This window comes from Anabrus simplex, chromosome 6 (assembly GCF_040414725.1).
Source record: "Anabrus simplex isolate iqAnaSimp1 chromosome 6, ASM4041472v1, whole genome shotgun sequence".
Taxonomy (NCBI): Eukaryota; Metazoa; Arthropoda; class Insecta; order Orthoptera; family Tettigoniidae; genus Anabrus; species Anabrus simplex.
Genome location: NC_090270.1, coordinates 246,001,684 through 246,022,599, shown reverse-complemented (window position 1 = coordinate 246,022,599; position 20,916 = coordinate 246,001,684). Strand labels below are relative to the sequence as shown.

Genomic DNA, 20,916 nt, shown 5'->3' with positions numbered 1-20,916 from the left:
ATTTACAGTGATCCCCATGAGGAATGTTCACCCCATCAACGCAGTAATTAAAACTGAGAGGACTTTTCCTATTTGTGAAACTCACAACTTGACTTTTAACCCCGTTCATCATCATTCCACCATCTGCTGTCCATCTCACAACATTATCTAGGTCATTTTGCTGTTGCTCACATTTGGAATTTTTTTTATTTCCATATAGAGAAAAACGTCATCCACAAAAAGCCTTATCTCTGACTCGACTTCTTTACTCATATCATTTATATATAGAAGAAAGTATAAAGGTCCAATAACACTGCCTCGAGGAATTCCTCTCTTAATTATTACAGGGTAAGATAAAGCTTGACCTACTCTAATTCTTTGAGATCTTTCTAAAAATATACAAACCCATTCAGTCACTATTTTGTCTAGTCCAATTGCACTCTTTTTTGCCAGTAGTCTCCCATGACCCACCCTATCAGAAGCCTTAGACATTTTAATCGCGATACAGTCCACTTGACCTCCTGAATCAAGATATATCTTGCTGGAATCCTAAGTTGAGCTTCAGTGGAATAACTTTTCCTAAAGCCGAACTGCCTTCTATCGAAACAGTTATTAATTTCGCAAACATGTCTAATATAATCAGAAAGAATGCCTTACCAAAGCTTACATATTATTCATGTCAAACTGACTGGCCTATTATTTTCAGCTTTATGTCTATCACCCTTTCTTTCGTACACAGGGGCTACTATAGCAACTCTCCATTCTTTTGGTATAGCTCCTTCATGCAAACAATAATCAAAGGAGTGCTTCAGATATGGTACTATATCCCAACCCGTTGTCTTTCGTACATACCTGGAAATCTTATAAATTGCAGCTGCTTTTCTAGTTTTCAACTTTGTAGCTTATTGTAAATGTCACTGTTACCATAGGTAAATTTTAATACTTCTTTAGCATTAGTCAACTCCTCTATCTAGACATTATCCTTATAACCAAAAATATTTACATGCTGTTGACTGAATACTTCTGCGTTTTGAAGATCCTCACATACACACTCCCCTTGTTCATAAATGTTTTCTGGAATGTCCTTCTTGGTACCTGTTTCTGCCTTAAAGTCTCTATATATACCGTTCCATTTTTTCACTAAAATGTGTATGTCTGCCAATTATGCTTGCCATCATGTTATCGTTTGCTGATTTCTGGGACTCATCGAAGTATAACATTCATGAATCACTCTTTTCTTTGCTTCATACAGACACAGATAGGTCTTATGGCGACGATGGGATAAGGAAGGAAATGGCCGTGGCTTTAATTGAGGTATATCCCCGGCGTTTGCCTGGTGTGAACATGGGAAACCACTGAAAACCATCTTCAGTGCTGCCGGCAGCTGGGTTTGTACCCACCTTCCCCTGAATGAGAGCTCATAGCTGCGCAACCCTAACTGCATTGTCACATCACTCGGTGATTCATGAATCCTCCTTAAAGACTTAACCTACCGGTTAAAAACATTAAAATCGTCGCCATAAGACCTACCTGCGTTGTTGAGGTGGAAGTTCTTTTTGGGGATCATTGTATCTGGGTGTTAATATAAGGAAAGATCTGCATTGGGGTAATCACATAAATGGGATTGTAAATAAAGGATACAAATCTCTGCACACGTTATGAGGGTGTTTAGGGGTTGTAGTAAGGATGTAAAGGAGAGGGCTTATAAGTCTCTGATAAGACCCCAACTACAGTATGGTTCCAGTGTATGGGACTCTCACCAGGATTACTTGATTCAAGAACTGGAAAAAATCCAAAGAAAAGCAGCTTGATTTGTTCTGGGTGATTTCCGACAAAAGAGTAGCATTACAAAAATGTTGCAAAGTTTGGGCTGGGAAGAACAGGGAGAGATGGGATGAGCTGCTCGACTGAGTGGTATGTTCCGAGCTGTCAGCGGAGAAATGGCGTGGAATGACTTTAGTAGACGAATAAGTTTGAGTGGCGTCTTTAAAAGTAGGAAAGATCACAATATGCAGATAAAGTTGGAATGCAAAAGGACAAATTGGGGCAAATGTTCATTTATAGGAAGGGGAGTTAGGGATTGGAATAACTTACCAAGGGAGATGTTCAATAAAAAATATCCAATGTCATTGAAATCATTTAAGAAAAGGCTAGGGAAACAACAGGTAGGGAATCTGCCACCTGGGCGACTGCCCTAAATGCAGATCAGATTGATTGATTGATTGATTGATTGATTGATTGATTGATTGATTGATTGATTGATTGATTGATTGATTGATTGATTGATTGATTGATTGATTGATTGATTGATTGATTGATTGATTGATTGATTGATTGATTGATACCTGTGTCGGTGCGACGTAAGGCGAAAGAGCAAATTTAAAAAAAAAACATAAAATTAAAACCTTTTGCACTACCACTTCCATCTGTACTTGCGAACAGTGTCAAATATCACCCACTCCCGAGCTGCCTCTGTGGATCAGAGGTAGAGGGTCGGCCTCCAGCTCACAAGGTAGCAGGTTCAAACGCGGCAGAAGTTGGATTTTTGAATGGCGGAAGAAAAGTCCATTCGACACCCCATGTCGTACATATCGGCATGTAAAAGATCTCTGGTGACATATTTGGTGTTTACCCGGCAAAGTTAATCAAAACTCAGCCATAGCCACCCAAGAGAGATTCAGTATACTCTGCCATCTAGTAGGCATAGAGTAAAACGGAACGTCAAAATTGACAAGTAAGCAGCCAAGTGGCATCGAATGAAAATGTTTGCACAAAGTAGCTGAGGCCATACGATTACTATTATTATTATTATTATTATTATTATTATTATTATTATTATTATTATTATTATTATTATTATTATTAGTATCTACTCTCGGAGAAATCTCAGAGATCGTTGACATCCTCCCGTGGGTAGGGGTGATATAATAACATTGACGATATTCTCTACCTGCCGTGAGTGGCGCCTAAAAGGGAACCAGGGGATCTTAAATTGGGACCATTGGTTGGGGATTACGGTTCCCGTAGAAGAGTCAAGTATTACTTTCCACTTACTTGTCTCAGGCTTCTCACCGTCATCATTTCTGTCCGACCTCCCTTGGTCAACTATTGTTCTCTCCCGGCCCCGTTGGTATTAAGTTTCCAAGGCCTAGGGAGTCTTTCATCTTCACACTCTTCGTGATACTTCACTTTTGTCGATTCCATCATTCTTCGTTGCATTGGACCTCTTTTATTTTCCTTGTGATTAGTGTTAAGAGTGGACAACTGTACTACGACAGTTAGAGAGACTTGACAAAGTTGCAGGTTCAGGTGAGGTGGAATTGTGTAGACATGCTTACTGGCGAGCTTCAGACCGAAGAATCAACCAGTCACTGTGGAGATGGAGAAAACAACCACCACCACCAGATCGTCAACGTATATATATATATATATATATATATATTCGCAATTTGCTTTACGTCGCACCGACACGAGATAGGTCTTATGGCGACGATGGGGCAGGGAAGGTCTAGGAATGGGAAGGAAGCGGCCGCGGCCTTAATTAAGGTGCAGCCCCAGCATTTTCCAAGTGCGAAAATGGGAAACCACGGAAAACCATCTACAGGGCTGCCGACAGTGGGGTTCGAACCCACTATCTCCCGAATACTGGATACTGGCCGCACTTAAGCGATTTCAGCTATTGAGCTCGGTACGTATAGAAATCGTGAGTCCTTCTTAGTGATCCGTTGTTGCGCCCATCTGAAACACAGCAGTATTCCTTTATACATTTTCCCACCTTCATTTGGTCTTCCAACTAGAATCCGTTTTCTATTTTGTATCATAGAGCCCATTAACCCTGCCAAGGAGACTGCTGCACCCATTATTGAGAGGTTGGACTTTGCACAGTTGCAGGAAAACAGATCCTTCAGCAGACAGCGCCACAACTAAATAAGTAATTTCTTCACCTTTTAATTATGGTCAATACTAACATCAATGTAATAAAATCCAGAGCCAGGTAGAGTTCTCGGAATTGTCCTTAAACTGTAGAGAGAGAATGGCAGCAGGTGTACTGAAGAGTAGCACTCCCGTATTGGACAGTGATAGGCCTACAGAAGAGATATGAATGACCGTTTGATGGCGTTCTCTTTTGATTTTAAAGAAGCATATTTTACATGTCAGCCCTCTCATAGCTCCCTTCGGTATTTCCAGGAAGGAACTATTGAGTCAACTGGGAGCCCCAGCCTGAGAGCGCAGTGAGAGTATGTTCTCTTTGTTGTTCTCTTCGTATGGTTTCCCTGTGCGCCTTCTGGAAGGTGCAACGAGAATGTTCCGTCTCTACTCGAGTCCCAACATTTTTATTACTCCATCACCAGAGTATAAAAAAGGGAAGGCTAGCGGCAAGCGGTGAGTTCGGTAGTCGAATTATGGTGGTAACAGTGTTGACTGTCGTCGGTGTCCTACCGGTGTCAGAGTATCTTAGCGGATTACGGTGTGTATGCTGCCTTAGAGTACTGACTGGAGTACTATATGTGTACGGACGTGGAGGGAGTGATAGGGGCTTGATGTCACTAGTGCTGGTTGTCGCCTGAGCCCCACCGGGCTTAGAGTATCGTCACTTGCGGATCGGAGTACTGTGTGTTCTGTCTTGGAGCGATGAACAGAGTACTGTGGATGTCATCCTTGGAGTACTGCGTATATGTATACTACGGAGAACTGTAGGCAAACCGTCGTGGAGTCAGCGTGTGGAACAACCGTCGTGAATTGGAACAATGATAACTGCCGCTGTAGTAAAGAATATTGAAGAGCTGGTTAGCACTGCTGAGATGGTGTTGTTGTTGTTGTTGTTGTTGTTGTTGTTGTTGTTGTTGTTGTTGTTGTTGTGTGGGCGCTGTTTAGGAATTGTCTGTGTTGGTTGTAGGAGTGATGGACTTTCTCTGGTGTCGAGCCAAGGAACAGTCGTCGTATGTTGTGGGGGTTCAGTAGCCCTGAGTTCTAATATGTCCACGAGCTGCTGTCGTGTGTGAAGTGACTGAGGTTACAGAAGCGACAATGAATGATACAGTAGTCTGTCAATCAAGAGAATAGACTGTCCAGGTAGGCCGCCAAACTGGCCGACCGCTGTCAAGAGGACAGAGATTGTAAATAGACTCCAATTACTGGAGTCTGGTCTTAAGGAAGGAATTAAACTGGAAAACTGAAATAGAGTAAAAATGCACACTCCGTACTTATTAACGTTTACAAAGGAGCCAGAAAACTGTTAAGAGCATGAGAAAGTTCACAGTATTGTTCAAACATAAACAAACCTGCTTAACTCTATTCGAACATGGCTGTAACTCACAGCGATGTTCATCAGAATGGCGCGTTCATGAATCTCTTTGGTGATAAGAAGAACAATGAGTTTACACGTACGATAACGAAGATTGCGTTATACGACTGCCATGGTGGCATGTGAGTGGCTGCAGGCAGATGCACAATGTTATATTTTTTGCAATTTCCTCGTTAACGACTGACACGCTTTTGAAGCCTAGATGGCTGGCTGTGTTTACATTCTTTGTCCGCAGAGTGCCAGGATTTTCCCAACTTGAGACACAGTGTTATCACATCTCTACCGAATACTGTAGGTTAGGTTGGAGGACAGTTGAAATAACATTTGATGTTCTCCATATCGCTACTAATGACACTGACCAACGCAACTCACAATAAAATGAACTGAGAAGGGTAATGGTGCAAGGCGTAACCTTTTAACTATTTAGCCAAGGACAGCGAGCAGCACGACTGGACAGAACTGCATGCAGCTGTGCAACTCTGGAGATCTGACAAGCGAGCCGGCTCCAGAACCGGCACGCTTTTGAGGTACTCCACTTAAAAAGCAAGTATGCTGTTGATCACAAGCCATCTGCTGTTGATTACAACAGAGGTGACTGTAGAGTGTCATTAATCTGCTTATTGTTTGGGGTGGTACTACTTAACGTTTGAGTCGCCGGTTGTTAACGAGGAAACTGAAGGAACTGTACCAACTGGCTGAGTGAGTGCAGAGCTCTCCCCAAGGAGGATATAAAACCCACAGAAAATAAAAAAAATGCTTCGTTATTTCAAGAGCAAGCAAAACAGATTACTGGAAGAAAGTTATATAAAATACACTGTTTTTTACTAACAACACACAGATTTCACGGTATAGGAATAATGAGATCCCTATAACAGAAAAGTCCGTTTTAATAAATAACAAGTTTATCAAAGTAAAATAAATGGGGAGGGGAATGCAATAATATAAATAATAGTTAAGCTAAGAGAAATAATAGATTACAAGTTAATTACTCATTTGAACTGTCAAGAAGTTTGTTGTTCCCTGCGAAAGATACGTGTTACCAAATTTAACGAGGACTTCTACAGACGAAAATGAAACTTGAGCATGTGATTACAAGAAGGCAGACACGAACTTCAATAGAAAAAGTTACCAATGGGAACAAATTTGGTGAAATTGATGCTTTACCTGAAAATTCACAACTTACAGTTCTTTAACCGTTAAGAATCTTAATCAAAAGTTCCACCTTTACAATGCCAGAAGTTATTTATTTTACAAAATAACGTGTATTCGTAAATTTATGACAAGTTTCGTTCCCATTAGGGGCATCATCACGTAATGAGCAAGATAAGTTAAAAATAAAACATGACACATTTAAAAGATAAAAAGTTATTCGGCTTGCGAATCAGTCAAAGGTTTTCGATTAAAAAGATAACACATTGAGATAAATGTTGTTGGCTTGAGTATTGATAGCACATATAAAAGGTTTTTATTAAATACTAGCGAATGTACCCGTGCTTCGCTACGGTATTCTACATTGTATTCGAATATCGAAGTAAATAGTGTAGACGCAGTAAATAAGATTGTTTTAAAATTGCATGTCTCTTAGCGTTATCCGAGAAAGAGCATGGGGAGGTCTCCGTACGTTGTTTCCAATGTAAAGTGTTTGTTACGGATTTGTGATATAACGGCAGGCTCACTTGCCTACTGCCATTCACAATCGAGTTGGGAAGTTTACATTATAATTGCAGGCCCCATTGCCTACTACGCGGACAGAATCGATTTGGGGAGTTTTCGTTAAAATGGCAGCCCCCTTTTCCTACTTCCAGACAGATTACAGGTTACACCAAGTTGGTGAGTTTCCATCAAAATAGCAGGCCACTATGCCTAATGCCAGTCACATTTTAGATGAGGACATTTCTTTATAATGACGGGCACCCTTGCCTACTGCCAAACACAATCGGGTAGGGGAGTTTTACACAAAACTGCATGCTCACTTGCCTGCTGCAAGTCAAATCGAGAAGTGAACTATTCATTACAATTTTAGGCCTTCCTTACTAATGACAGTTACACAGGAGTTGGAAAAGGAACCCATTCCTACTGCCAGTCAAAGTCCGTGTGGGGAGTACTGATTACAATAGCAGACCCACCCTTTCTCGATCGCTACAAATCGACATCAGGGAATATATATAGATCGACATACGAAAGTATATGCGTGTTTACAATATTGAAGACCTTCATTTACAGATTAACTGCTACTAAACGTACGTCATATCGACAAAGGATTATACCATAAGAGACGCCGGATTTAGTGGCCTAAATGGCTGGTCCTATGATATGTCGTCTATTCTTGGGTCAGATTGAGTTAGAAACGTGGAACAGGGTAAAGGTTTTGTAAGATTATCTCACATTACATTACTTTTCGGATAATTATGTGACAGCTACGTACATAGCATTTGGCTCATATATGGCTACTGGGTGGGCCAATTTTCGTGAAGAGTTTGATGATTCTATATTTCATATAAGTAATTGAAAGTATGAATTATGCATGTGAAAATTCCAAATTGACTTAACATCGATTAATAGAGAAAAATCAAACGTAAAAGGGATACAGATACGGAAAAAAGTCATAAGACCAAGGCTGTAGATCATTCCAAATTGAACGGAGATTGTGCAATCCGTTATGTGATAGGAATTTCCGAAGGTGTGCACCATCATTAAAACTGCCTGCATATTTCGATATTCTTCGGGGATAAAAAGTGAAAAAGTAATGATCTTGGTAGTTTTCCGTTCATTACAGGCTAAAACGTACAATTTTGTCAAATTTCAATTATCTTCTTTTTCTTCTGGCAGATTATGCCGCAATCTGGATTTTGGGCGAGGCGGGTAAAAATTAGGACTTTAAGGAAACTAAACCAAAAAATTATGCAGATGGTCATTATTACCCCTTAAACGGAAAGCTGTACGAAAATTTCGCCAAAATAGTCAGTGTAGAGGCACACAGTCGTTACGATTTGATTTATATAGATAAGGAATCTGCTCCATGTAAAACACCTTTTGGGCTATGTCCGCTGGACTTAACCTGAAAAACTGACCATTCATGATATCTTCCTTATTAATCCTCCTGACGAAAAAATGCACATGAAAAAAAGGTTTAGAGGTGGAATTCCATCACGTTTGTTCGATTTCCAGCCAGGTTGGTCTTGTTCTGTATATATTGTGGAAGAGTAAAATCACCATTTCGGTTCCCTATAAACCGCCAGTCCATTCCGGAACATGAAATGTTATTTACGTTTAAAACCTACGTTTGGACAGGTGGATGCTAAATATAAATTTTGGTTCGAATGTCTTCAGTAGTTTTCAAGTTGTAAGGAATACGCTTTACACGCACCCGCTCGTGAGTTAAGTCCGATGGGACTTGTACAGAAAAACGGTCCGTTAATGATATCTCCCTTATTAATCCTCGTATCGAAATGATGCACATGAGAAAAAAGGTTTAGAAATTAATTTATACCAAGGTAGGTAGACTTCCATTAAGTTTGGTTGTGTATATTTTGTAGAAGTGCAAAATCACTGTTTCGGTTTCGTATAAACCCCCAGTCAGTTCAGGGATTTAGAAACAATATTTGCCCTAAAACCTATCAAGGACAGGTGTATTCTAAATACGAATCTTGGTGGAAATGCATCCAGTTGTTTCTAGCACTCACGTACATACGGCGTAATTAAGGAAGAAAATAATACAGTTAAGAGAGTTGAAACTAATAGAAAATGGATTATAACTGAGGACAGCCGGATAACGACAAATATGTAAATGCCAAGTTAATGTATTGGAAAATCAAATGCCCCTCAATAAATTATGCTAGTGTGAGTTATAGATATAATAAAGCGGTAACAGAGGAGAAAGTTAGTTCCAGTGATTCTTAGGTAAACAAATAAGATGACTAATGGTGTTATTACTTAATCTATTCGAGGGCGGTTATAACCTCCAACGATATTCCGCCAATATCCCGCAGATGGGCCGCTTGACGCCTCTCTTGCCATCTACCCAAGGAACAACCATGAATTTAAAAGCATGATGAGGAAAATGGCAATACGTTACTTCCCTACTGGCATGCAGTCAGAGACGTTGCCATGGTAACCTGTAGGTTCGTTGTCGGTCTGTCGGTCACTAAATGCAGAGCATGATACCAGCATAAAATTGTAAATTTCTCCGTCATGTGAAGAGTAACGTAAATTATGAACATAACAAAAGTTGTTTATAATGAAGAGACGTTTCACGTACGGTAAACGAAGTTTACAGAAAATCAATAGTATAAGAGAAAATGGAAGAAACCCATTCTGGTTTTCCTATAAACACCCCGTCTATTCAAAGATTTTAAAATTATATGCATATCTGAACCTTCCCCGGGATGAGTATACTCTAAATATGAAGTTTGGCTGAGATCTATCCAGCCGTTTCGACGTGATGGTGGAAAAACCATTCTGGTTTTCCTATAAACCCCCGTGTATTCAAAGATTTTAAAATGATATGCATATCGAAACCTTCCTAGGGATGAGTATACTCTAAATATGAAGTTTGGTTGAGATCTATCCAGCCGTTTCGACGTGATGGTGGAAACAACATTCTGGTTTTCCTATAAACCCCCCGTCTATTCAAAGATTTTAAAATAATATGCATATCGAAACCTTCCCCGGGATGAGTATACTCTAAATACGAAGTTTAGTTGAGATCTATCCAGCCGTTTCGACGTGATGGTGGAAAAACCATTCTGGTTTTCCTATAAACCCCCCGTGTATTCAAAGATTTTAAAATGATATGCATATGGAAACCTTCCCCGGGATGAGTATACCCTAAATATGAAGTTTGGTTGAGATCTATCCAGCCGTTTCGACGTGATGGTGGAACAGACAAACAGACAGACAAACAGAAAAACAAACAGACACGAAACGTAAAAACCACCGATTCGGTCTTGAGTTGACCTAAAACGGATAAATATCTGAAAAATTGGCAAAACAAAAGAAATTACAGACAGCGGACCCCCTACAATTTTATTTATATAGATATGGCTGTTGATCTCGAAGATCTGTGCAATTCTTTATAATTAATCTTGATTTTTAGGAGAACTTTTTGTTTGAAAAGCGTACAGACCGGATATTTGGTTGTGCCTGTAAAATAAAAATAAGCCTAAATTGAAAGTATGTATAAGTCAGCATTAAAAGTGGAAAGTATCTAAAATTCCTGTATGAAAATAATAATTTGCTTCGTTGTTTTATTTTTTAATAAATAAAAGGTTTATCAACCTAAAATGAATGGGGAAGGGGACACAATAATAGAAGTAATAGACAAGCTAAGTGAAATAAAAATTTACACGTTAATTACCCACCTGAACTGCCAGCAAATATGTTGTTGTCAGTAAGAGAAACATGTTACAATGATTGAACGAGGACGTCGAAACTTGAGTGTGTGACTACAAGAAGGAAGACATGAGTTTCAATAGAAAAAGTTAGCAACGAGAACAAATTTGGTGAAATGAATGCTTCACAGGAAAATTCACAACTTGCAATTCATTTCCAGGAAAGCCTGTTACAATCAAACCGATGAACTTCTTTCAAAAAACAATACTGTTATCCGTAACTAAAGAAATTCTTACCTGCACGAAGAGCATAGAAACGGCCAACGTAAATGAAGCTGCCCAAATGACGATGACGATTCTACGCGCTTGGCTTATGGTGCATTTGTACTTTGCTCGCATGGGGTGTACGATCGCGTAGTACCTGTAACAAGGAGATATATTTTTTAACAAGAAGAATAATTGAATAGTCTTAAACAGTGTCACATAGATATTTCAATGTTCGTATGTCTGGAGTCCGTGGTATCACGTGGTGCTCAGTGAATTTCAAATTAGACCAGTATGAATCTGTAAAGAATATCTTTCAGTTAACTGAAAATTAATAATAAATTATTTGATATAAAATTATCAATGTAGCTTTAAAGCTCTTTAGTTTGTCGAATTACCGAGCTCGATAGCTGCAGTCGCTTAAGTGCGGCCAGTATCCAGTATTCGGGAGATAGTAGGTTCGAACCCCACTGTCGGCAGCCCTGAAAATGGTTTTCCGTGGTTTCCCATTTTCACACCAAGCAAATGCTGGGGCTGTACCTTAATTAAGGCCACGGCCGCTTCCTTCCCATTCCTAGCCCTTTTCTGTCCCATCGTCGCCATAAGACCTATCTGTGTCGGTGCGACGTCAAGCAACTAGCAAAAAAAAAAAGGCCGGGCTGAGTGGCTCAGACGATTAAGGCGCTGGCCTTCTGACCCCAACTTGGCAGGTTCGATCCTAGCTCAGTCCGGTGGTATTTGAAGGTGCTCAAATACGTCAGCCTAGTGTCGGTAGATTTACTGGCACGTAAAAGAACTCCTGCGAGACTAAATTCCGGCACCTCGGCGTCTCCGTAAACCGTAAAAGAGTAGTTAGTGGGACGTAAAACAAATAACATTGTTACTATCATTATTAAAAAAAAGTTTATCGTATTATTCTATGACACATATAACATAACTTTAAAAAAGCACCCACTGAACAAAGAATGCTATGTTTTGTTGTTGAAAGAACGTCATTAGATGCTATGAATCAACACTTGTTTTTAACAATTTGCTTTACATCGCATCGACACAGATAGGTCTTATTGACGACAAAAGGACAGGAAGGGTTAGGAGTGGGAAGGAAGCGACCGTAGCCTTAATTAAAGTATTTGCGTGCTATGCAAGTGGGAATCTACGAAAAACCGATTTCAGGGTTGCCGACAGTGGGATTTGAGCCCACTATCTCCCAAATGCAAGCGCATACCGACGTGACCCAAACTGCATGGCCATTTACTCGGTACACTTATTTCTAAATTGACGCAATGTGTTTATGTGCAACCCTTGTCCCCTTTCTTTACGGGGATGAGTATGAAGTGAGATGAACCTTCGTAGCGAGATTTGACGAATGAATGGCCTTTCTGACGTCATCCTCATCAGAGGAGTTAAAGGAACGACGTGATATATGATAAGAGGAAGAGAGAGGGTGAAACCCGATACCGGCACATAGCCTAATCCTGTCGAATTGCACCTAGGGGCCCCCATCCGACGGACAAATCACCATCAATAGCGTCGTTTGATCTCAATCCATATGGACACTGCGAAGAGGTTTGTAATTGAATCCAAGCTTTTGGCACGCTATCTGGGATTGGAAATTGTATACCACCACGGAGGGTTTACGTATGGAACATGCTGAGGTAGATAACCAGTAATAATACACGTTATTTTTAAAGTACCACATCAGCTAAGGAGTCGGAATGAATCAGGCGCAGGCTACATGACGACTGACTTGAGGTCATAGGAAAGCTTTGGTTGTGGATAGACGAGATGGGAGTAGCCAATGAGAGAGCTTTATTTGAACGGCCACATGACCCAATGACGTACACATCGTCCACTCCTGACATAGTGACAATCTGATACAACTGATTTTAACCACATGATTTAAAATTGTAAGTTCAAGAAATAAACCTGAAATTTGTAACAGAATATATTACACATTATATGTTTAAGTTCTGTTTCTACCCTTTAATATTAAAATTTAGAACAGGTATATTACAGTGTTACAGGTGTTATAATTAGTTTTCGATAAACTGTAAAACTTTGAAGTTGCATTAACTGAGATGATACTGAAAAGTATGGCTTCCTTATTAACAAACTGCAATATACCTATAGGTAAACTCGTGTCCATTGATGTACAGCTGTACGTAGTTCTCCAGTCTCACTGCCCACTCTCAGTGATCTACAGTTAAAAGTTTGCAGCGCTGTGTCTCGGGTTGGGGAAATCCTGGCTCTCCGCGGACAAAGAATGTAAATGTAAACGACCAACTAGGCTTCAAAAGCGTGCCGGTCGTTAACAAGGAAATTGCAAGAACGATATCACTAGTGGACATGAATTACGTAAAAGTAACTCACCAGTTTCCACGCCAGTAGTGTGGATCATACGCCTCAATAAACTCAAACAAGGATTGTAGCGACAGCCAATCTCTTCCAAATTCTGGTATCGTAGAAAGTCGGTTCTAAACAAATGCTTGATTTGTCGCTAGAGATAACGTACGTTACTAGTGCTTTGTATTCTACACTACTACCTATTGGTTTGATTGCAAACAAAATCAACAATGCTGAGTTATTAACCCTAGAACACACTCTGAGGTGACCCTTGACCCCTGACATCTTTTAACTTTACTGTATTACAACTTGTAATGTTAAGATAGTAATAAGCCCAACCTATAGTATTGTAAGCAGTAGTGTTAAGCAGTGGAAATACTTCAGTTGCGTGTGTGAATTTGTACTAGAATGTTAAACTAGTAGTACTTTTGTAAAATTTTCTTTCCATGCTTGTATTACTCGTGTTGTTGTTGTTGTTGTTGTTGTTAAATAACTATGTTTTAACTTTACTTTATTATTACACTACTTTAAGTGAACATTGCCACCGGGATATTTCCCAATTGCGATGCATTTTTAATAATAATATTAATAATATTACCTTGGCAAACGCACCAACATTCATTAACTTGCGTATATTCAGTCTACCTCCTGAGTTTGGGTGATAGTGAAGAGTTCCAACAATAGGAGAATATTCTTCTTTCTTTATTGTTGGTTACTTGTGCGTTTGGCTCATATACGACCCCACAGTGTGATTTGTGTAACAATACTTTTGATGACAGATTTTATTTACTCCACACATGAATGATATGTTTAGTTGAATAACTGTTTGAACGATGAATTATTTTAACGCAATTTGAGGCACTGAAATGTACAACCTGTATCTGAAAAGTTCGGTGAATGGTCGCCTATGTTGTACACCGTGCTAGGCACTCGCGCATACGCATTGCGAGACATGACACCAACTCAACACACTTAAATGGAGTTGAATGCTGCATTCCTCAACTCTATCCTAAACCGTCTCACAAGTTCCGAAATGCCTACCCCAATAGTGATCAACCCGCTAAACAGCACCACTAACCAACCACCATCTACAGAGTCAGCACCTGCCAAAACCAACCCCCACCAGCCACCAGGACCATCGAAGTCCAAACCAACCCACCACCATCCACCGAGTCAACTGAAGTACAAACCAACCCACTTCCCCCTCCCCACCACCCCCACTTCCACTACCACCCACCAACCCGCAACCTGCATACACAAACACATGCTCAGACAGAAAGCAAGCGTAAAAAATCTGTCACCAAACCATGCACATACAACTCATTACCACCAACACCAGCCCGCACACTACCACGCCCATCCTTAATTACACAGTGTTTTAATTGCCTTCAATTAAATCACGCAGCAGCGTCATGCTCTGAAGTTACCCGCTGTAATAGGTGTGGCGGTTCGCACCGCCATACAGATTGCAAGGTACCTAGGGACCAGCCGAGGTGCGCCAACTGCCACGGCAGTCACGCGGCCTCATTTCCTGGTTGCTCTTTCATTAAACAGGCAATTAAGGCACATTACAGACAATCCCGCCACCTACGTCCAAACACAACACCACCCCAACTTCTCAACCTCACAGTTCCACCACCGTCACATCCGAACCCAAGACCCGTCACAACCGTTTCCACCCCTCACACCCCAGATACAAGCACACTTCTACACTTATTAATACTGAACCTACTCTCCAACCAGATCAACCAACCTACCTCCATACCCACACCCTCCCAGTATCAGCACGACCACCACTCCTAGCCCCAACCAAGCATAAACCCCGCCAAGCCCAAGAAGATCAATGCAAAGTCCTCACTTCCTACCAAACAACAGCAGCCTTCAGCCTTGCAACAACCACACAAGCAGATCCCAACCGCAACAACCTACTCACAAACCTCAATTACCTACCACAAACACCACAAGAAATAATAAAAAATCCACCAAAACAGAAGCACTGGAAACAACTGGACGCCGAGGCGGGTCACACACAAAGCTGCAAATTACGATGCTACCTTAAATTAGTTCAAAATTTACAGTGCTACTAACACCTCGCACACGCAAACTAATTGCGTAACAAACAATGACAGGGCCCTCTGGCGCCAACTCTGCTAATTCCACAGTGAAGCAACATGGGGCATGGCTAGTACCCGGATGGGTGACCACAAAGTCTGCTGCCTGTCCTTCAAACAAATATATTTTAGGAACTATTACAACAGCCATGGCACTATGCCACAGGGTTCACACGTCAAACTAATGTTTAATGTCCGACATTCTTCCTATGAATGCCACTATCACAATACATCTATTATTATTATTATTATTATTATTATTATTATTATTATTATTATTAACCAACAATATATTTCTATTATTCTTAAATCTATTTCCCAAACAGCCCAGGTGAGGATCGCTAAAGCGAAACCGGTACTGGGATACAAACACAAATCCGGAACACTTGGCAACACATCGCACGGAGTCAGTGTGAGGACTCGTGTCATTGCACGATGGAGTGCAAAACGGAGCAACGCGTTAACATGAAGTTTTGCTTCCATCTAGGCAAAACGGCAACGGAAACACACGCAATGTTAGTGCAAGTTTACCACGCTCAAGCAGTGATTAAAAAGTGCGTTTTTGACTGGTTTAAACGCTTTCGAGATGGAAAGGAAGGTGTTGAAGACAAGGCGCGTTCGGGTCGACCAACCACAAGCACATCTCCAGACAACATCGAACGAGTGTGACAGATGTTTGGGAATGATCGGTGGCTTCCTTACGAATGATAGCAGATGAAGTGGGTGTAGGCAAGGACATTGTAAGGACCATTGTTTACGAACATTTGAAAAAGCGGAAGATTTGTGCCCGGGTTGTACCGCACAACCTGACAGACGAGCAGAAGCAAACTCGGATGGAAACGTCGGGAGATTTCATTGCGGTTTGTGACAAAAATCCGGAGGTGTTGAAAACCATCATTACAGGAGACGAGTCGTGGTGCTACCAGTATGATCTGGAGACTAAGAGACAGTCAATGGCGTGGTGTTCAGAGTCTTCTCCGCCTCCCAAAAAAAATCGGCGCACAAAGTCCAGGATTAAGACAATGCTGATCGCCTTTTTCAACAAAAATGGTGTCATTCATCATGAATTTGTACCCCAGGGTACATCTGTCAACGCGGAATTATATGAGGGAGTTTTGAAACGGCTACTGCAACGCATCAGACGGGTTCGGCTGGAACTGTACTGGAGTGGACAGTGGAAGCTCCTCCATGACAATGCCCGTCTGCACACCACGATCCGCGTGACCCAGTTTCTCGCTGAACGCCAGGTGACCGTTCTTCCACACCCTCCGTATTCTCCGGATTTGGCGCCAGCAGATTTTTGTTCCCCCTTCTTAAATTAGACCTGAAAGGCCACCGGTTCGACAGTGTAGCAGGTATCCTACAACGCATGACAAGGGTTCTCCGAGAGATTCCAAAAGAAGCGTTTGCTGCCAGCTTCCAACAGTTTTACAGTCGATGTCAAAAGTGTGTTGTAGCTAACGGAGATTACTTTGAAGGCCAGTAAAGGAGTTTTGTTTGTAACTTACGTTGTCTTTATTTCATGAGACCATTCACCAAACTTTTCAGACACAGGTTGTAGAAATGGCGTGTTCAAGCGTGGTCTTCTGACAGTTGAAATATCCATAATAATGAATTATAAAGTAGGACATGAAATCAAAATGTATATTGAGCTGAGTTATTTTGATGAATACAGTGATTTAGGGGCTGATAGTGACGGTAAAGGCGTAACAGTTGAAGTTGATGATGTCGAGGACGAGTATGAAGTAGTGTTCACAGATGCTGACAAACCAGTTCATTTGAAAATAATGTACAGTAAAAATGTAATAAGTTATCTACTAGTTATTTCCATTCAGGATACAGGATAAAGCATGTAGTAGATTTGATACACTACTTTTTAGAAGGCAATAAACAACGTTGTACTATTTCATGATGTTATTCGTGTCTACAAGAAAGTAATTTTGAAAACACCTATTCAGAAAATAGTTACAGTGTGTAAAAGGCACAATTCAATCCCATTTTATTAGCATTGTAATTGCCGAACAGAGTGGCTTAGACGCTTGGGGCGCTGGTCTTTTGACCCCAGCTCGGCAGGTCCAAATTTGGCTCAGCCCGGTGGTATTTGAAGGTGCTCAAATACGTCAATCTCGTGTCTGTAGATTTATTGGCACATAACGGAACTCCTGCGGGAGAAAATTCCGGCACCTCGGCGTCTCCGAAAACCGTCAAAAGTAGTTGATGGAAGGAACTATTGAGTCAGGCCTAGAGTAAAACGGAACGTCGAAATTGACAAGCAGACAGCCCGATGGCGTCTAATTAAAATGTCTAAACACGGTAGCTGAAGGCATACTGAACCCATGACCTTTGTGCCATAAGAATATTATGTATTAAAGTGTCAATTTAATAAGAAGTTCGATTCTTGAGAGCACAGAGTTGATACGTGGCGAGGGGGTGGTTGCCTTCTGTCCCACGCTCTGGGATACGTGATGTCATTCGCACGTGTCAACGGCGGAAGAATCTTAAGTCATTTTGTGAACTAGTTCAGAAGAGCGCGTGTGTAGGGCGTGCCCAAGCCAAGTCGAAAAAATAGTGCCTATCAAATGAGGTCATTTATCCAACTAATTGAATATGTATAAATTTTAAATGTCCATGAAGACTACCGCCGGAAATGTAGCAAGTATATAGTCACCTTCAAAATTCTTGTAATTACAGTTTAGTTAAGTCAGAAAAGTTACAGAAATTTTCTTGGCGGCAAGGGGAGATGCCCGGAGAGAGGGGGTGGTGTCTATAAATATGAAGGGACGCCATGACGAAGCCCCTGCATTTTGTATCACGAGGCTGAAGACAGAGGATTGAGCTGCTCTGTAAAATCGAACGACAATAGTAGACTAAGTCCAACCCACAGATTTTAGCCATTGTGGCTGGGGTCTTGACTCCATGTGGAGATAGTTTTTCTTGAGTGGAAATAATTGTACCAAAAGGACGGTCAAGGGACCGAATAAATTGGTAGTGGATGAAGAAAGTAATTCGTGTGCGGAAATAATTACATTCCATCGTGTGCGCTCAACAAGAAAAAGTGAAGGGCATTTTCTTTTTTTAATGTTTTATTTCCAGGAAACCGGAAGAATAAAATGATCTGTAAGCCAAAAATGTAAAAATGGCTAAATAAAAATGCCAGGGTCACAGGTGAGCCCAATGATGAACGATGGCGTGACATAAGGTATGTGACTTACCACCTTACCACCTATTATATCTTGTTTCATGATGTCTAAAATATGTGTAATTGAAGGGAGTATATACGACGCAGTTGGTCGCCCCTATGTGGTTTTTGTAAATGTCAGAATGCGACGAAAAAGGGTAATTTGCTTTATTTTCCACTTGGATAAAATTTTGAAGTCTTGCGAGTGCCGTATGATGTTGTAAAAAGTTATTAAATAGGGTTTCGAAGTGATATCACGTCCAATGTAGATCGTCATTTCCGTGTGTTTATTGCCTATATTTTGTGATGTCAAATTAAGATGTTCATTCGACGTAAAATTTTTCTGTCTGAAATTTTGACGTAAATAATATGAGAAATCCATGGTTACTCATTTTCAATCGAGTGGAAGCGTGCTGTCGGGTGAGAGTATAGTGTGATGAATTTGGTCACGGAGTGAAACATTTTTCTAGGCCCATTTAAACTGTGTCTGACTGACAATAAAAATATTTAGTAGAAATTTTCAGCCATTTTCGTGAAAATCCAGTTATTAAAATACGATATCATTTTAGGCGAAGTTATTCATTATTAAAGCACAGTGGGTTATTAGACGTCGTGGATTCTAGTAAGGATTTTATTCCAGTTCTTTTGTCAGTGATAGTCGTGAGTTGTGAAACAGAGGTTAGTTTTGTCGTGTGAGTCGAGATGAGATTTATGAATCAGGTTGGAGACCTGTCAATGAAGCCGGGACTTGTGGAAGCCCGAAGAAGATTTTATAATGTTGGGAATGGAAAGCAATATACAAGAATCCGCGCCGGTATTAATTTGCGACGTGTATAATAAGTGTGGGCATTTTGAAGTATAATCTATGTGCATTTTGTCGGTTAGAATATCGTATTTGTTTAATTACGTCGGCAGAGTTTAAAGGTTGCATTCTGAGAGGCCAGTTAGGTAGAACGACCAGATGTCATATATCACTGCCAAGCGGGCTTGGGGCGAAATGCCGTCAGCTGATAGGGGTTCGCCGCTGGGATAACGGAACAGGCAGAGTGTGTTACGCATTGAATTGAGATTGCATTTCTCGGCAGGGGATAACGTTAAATGTTGGAGTTAGTTGAAATTTTCATCCGGGAATAACGTGTGTGTTATTAGACACTGTAACTTTGTTTAATTGGGAACGTAATGTGCATTTGAGACCGCGAACTAAGATTATAATGAACAAGATTAGCCAAATTCAGGGTTGTCCAAAGTATAGAGCGATGGTAGTGATGATTGTTTGTCTGTGAGGGGTGCGCAAACTTTATAAAATGTTATGACGAGATGTGATATCGTAATTATATGGCGAGTTGCTTTTGGGTTTATACTTAATTATTAGGGTTATCCAAGTGTTAATAATGGCTAGGGTTATTAGATTTAAAGTGTGAGGTCATGAAACAAGATATAAACTGGACATGAATGATGTAATAATTCTTTTCCAGCTATCGGAATCAACAGATAAACATCGCGGGATTAAAATTTTTACATCACAATTGCGTAGGAATTTGTGAAGAAACCATTAGTCCGCGGAGATAGAATTTGTTGTTCATTAAGATTTCATTAAATCATTTAAATTTATTTAATTATTAAATTCAGTGAAAACCGCATTTTGAATTAACTTTAAATCAAGCGAATAACTTGGAGATGCATTCTGAAAATCTTAGTTTGTTTTCTGGGGAATGTGTAAATGTTAACGTAACGATTAAGGGGACATATCCGAAGGCAGTGGATTTTACTGCCACAGAGTACTGTGAGCATTGCTATCGTTGTATTATTTAACTTTGATTGATTGAGCAGTGAATGTGCTGGGGATAGTAAAGTGGAAACTTTGGTCATCAACCGGTGTAACTTAATTGTGTTTAGCCTTCAGCTTAGAAAATTGGATGGTGAAGGGGGTCATCAACCTCAGTGACTTAGACTAGGGCCATATGCCACTGTAGCGTCATTTTCCTTGCGGTCATCATCCACAATGACTTTAAAGTAACTTAGAAGTTTAGATGTCGGTCCATGACATAGTCGCAGGTCACATCGATTCAATTAAGGGTCCATGCCGTGTAATCACTGTGTGGCACACACCGATTGGACTGCTTTAATTATACCCAGAGTCCAGAGTTCGTGTTACGAGGGCTGGACCATAAAAGAATCACTATGATGGTACATGTAGTCTCACATGGAAGCCGAATTTAAGGACTTCCAGACTTTCCTTTCTTTAATTAATAATTGAGACAATGGTTTCTAGTAAGGATGCCCATCAGGCAGTTACGTCAAAGGCTCACACTAGTGTTCTGACCCTCTATGTAAAATAATTGTGGTGTCCAGCGGACACAATTGAGTTAAATGATACCGTTGATACAGCAGAAATGCTACATGAAA

The 20,916-nt window shown here is 40.6% G+C and overlaps 1 protein-coding gene across 2 annotated transcripts in view; it reads right to left on the bottom strand.

Annotated features, from left to right (window-relative positions):
- Positions 1-20,916, bottom strand: part of LOC136875696 (QRFP-like peptide receptor) — a 146,513-nt gene that overhangs the window by 64,580 nt on the left and 61,017 nt on the right. For both annotated transcript variants that reach the window (XM_067149254.2, XM_067149255.2), the window contains one exon: positions 10,912-11,035. In XM_067149254.2, the coding sequence (XP_067005355.2) occupies positions 10,912-11,035 (124 nt within the window). The remainder of the gene's footprint in view (positions 1-10,911; positions 11,036-20,916) is intronic.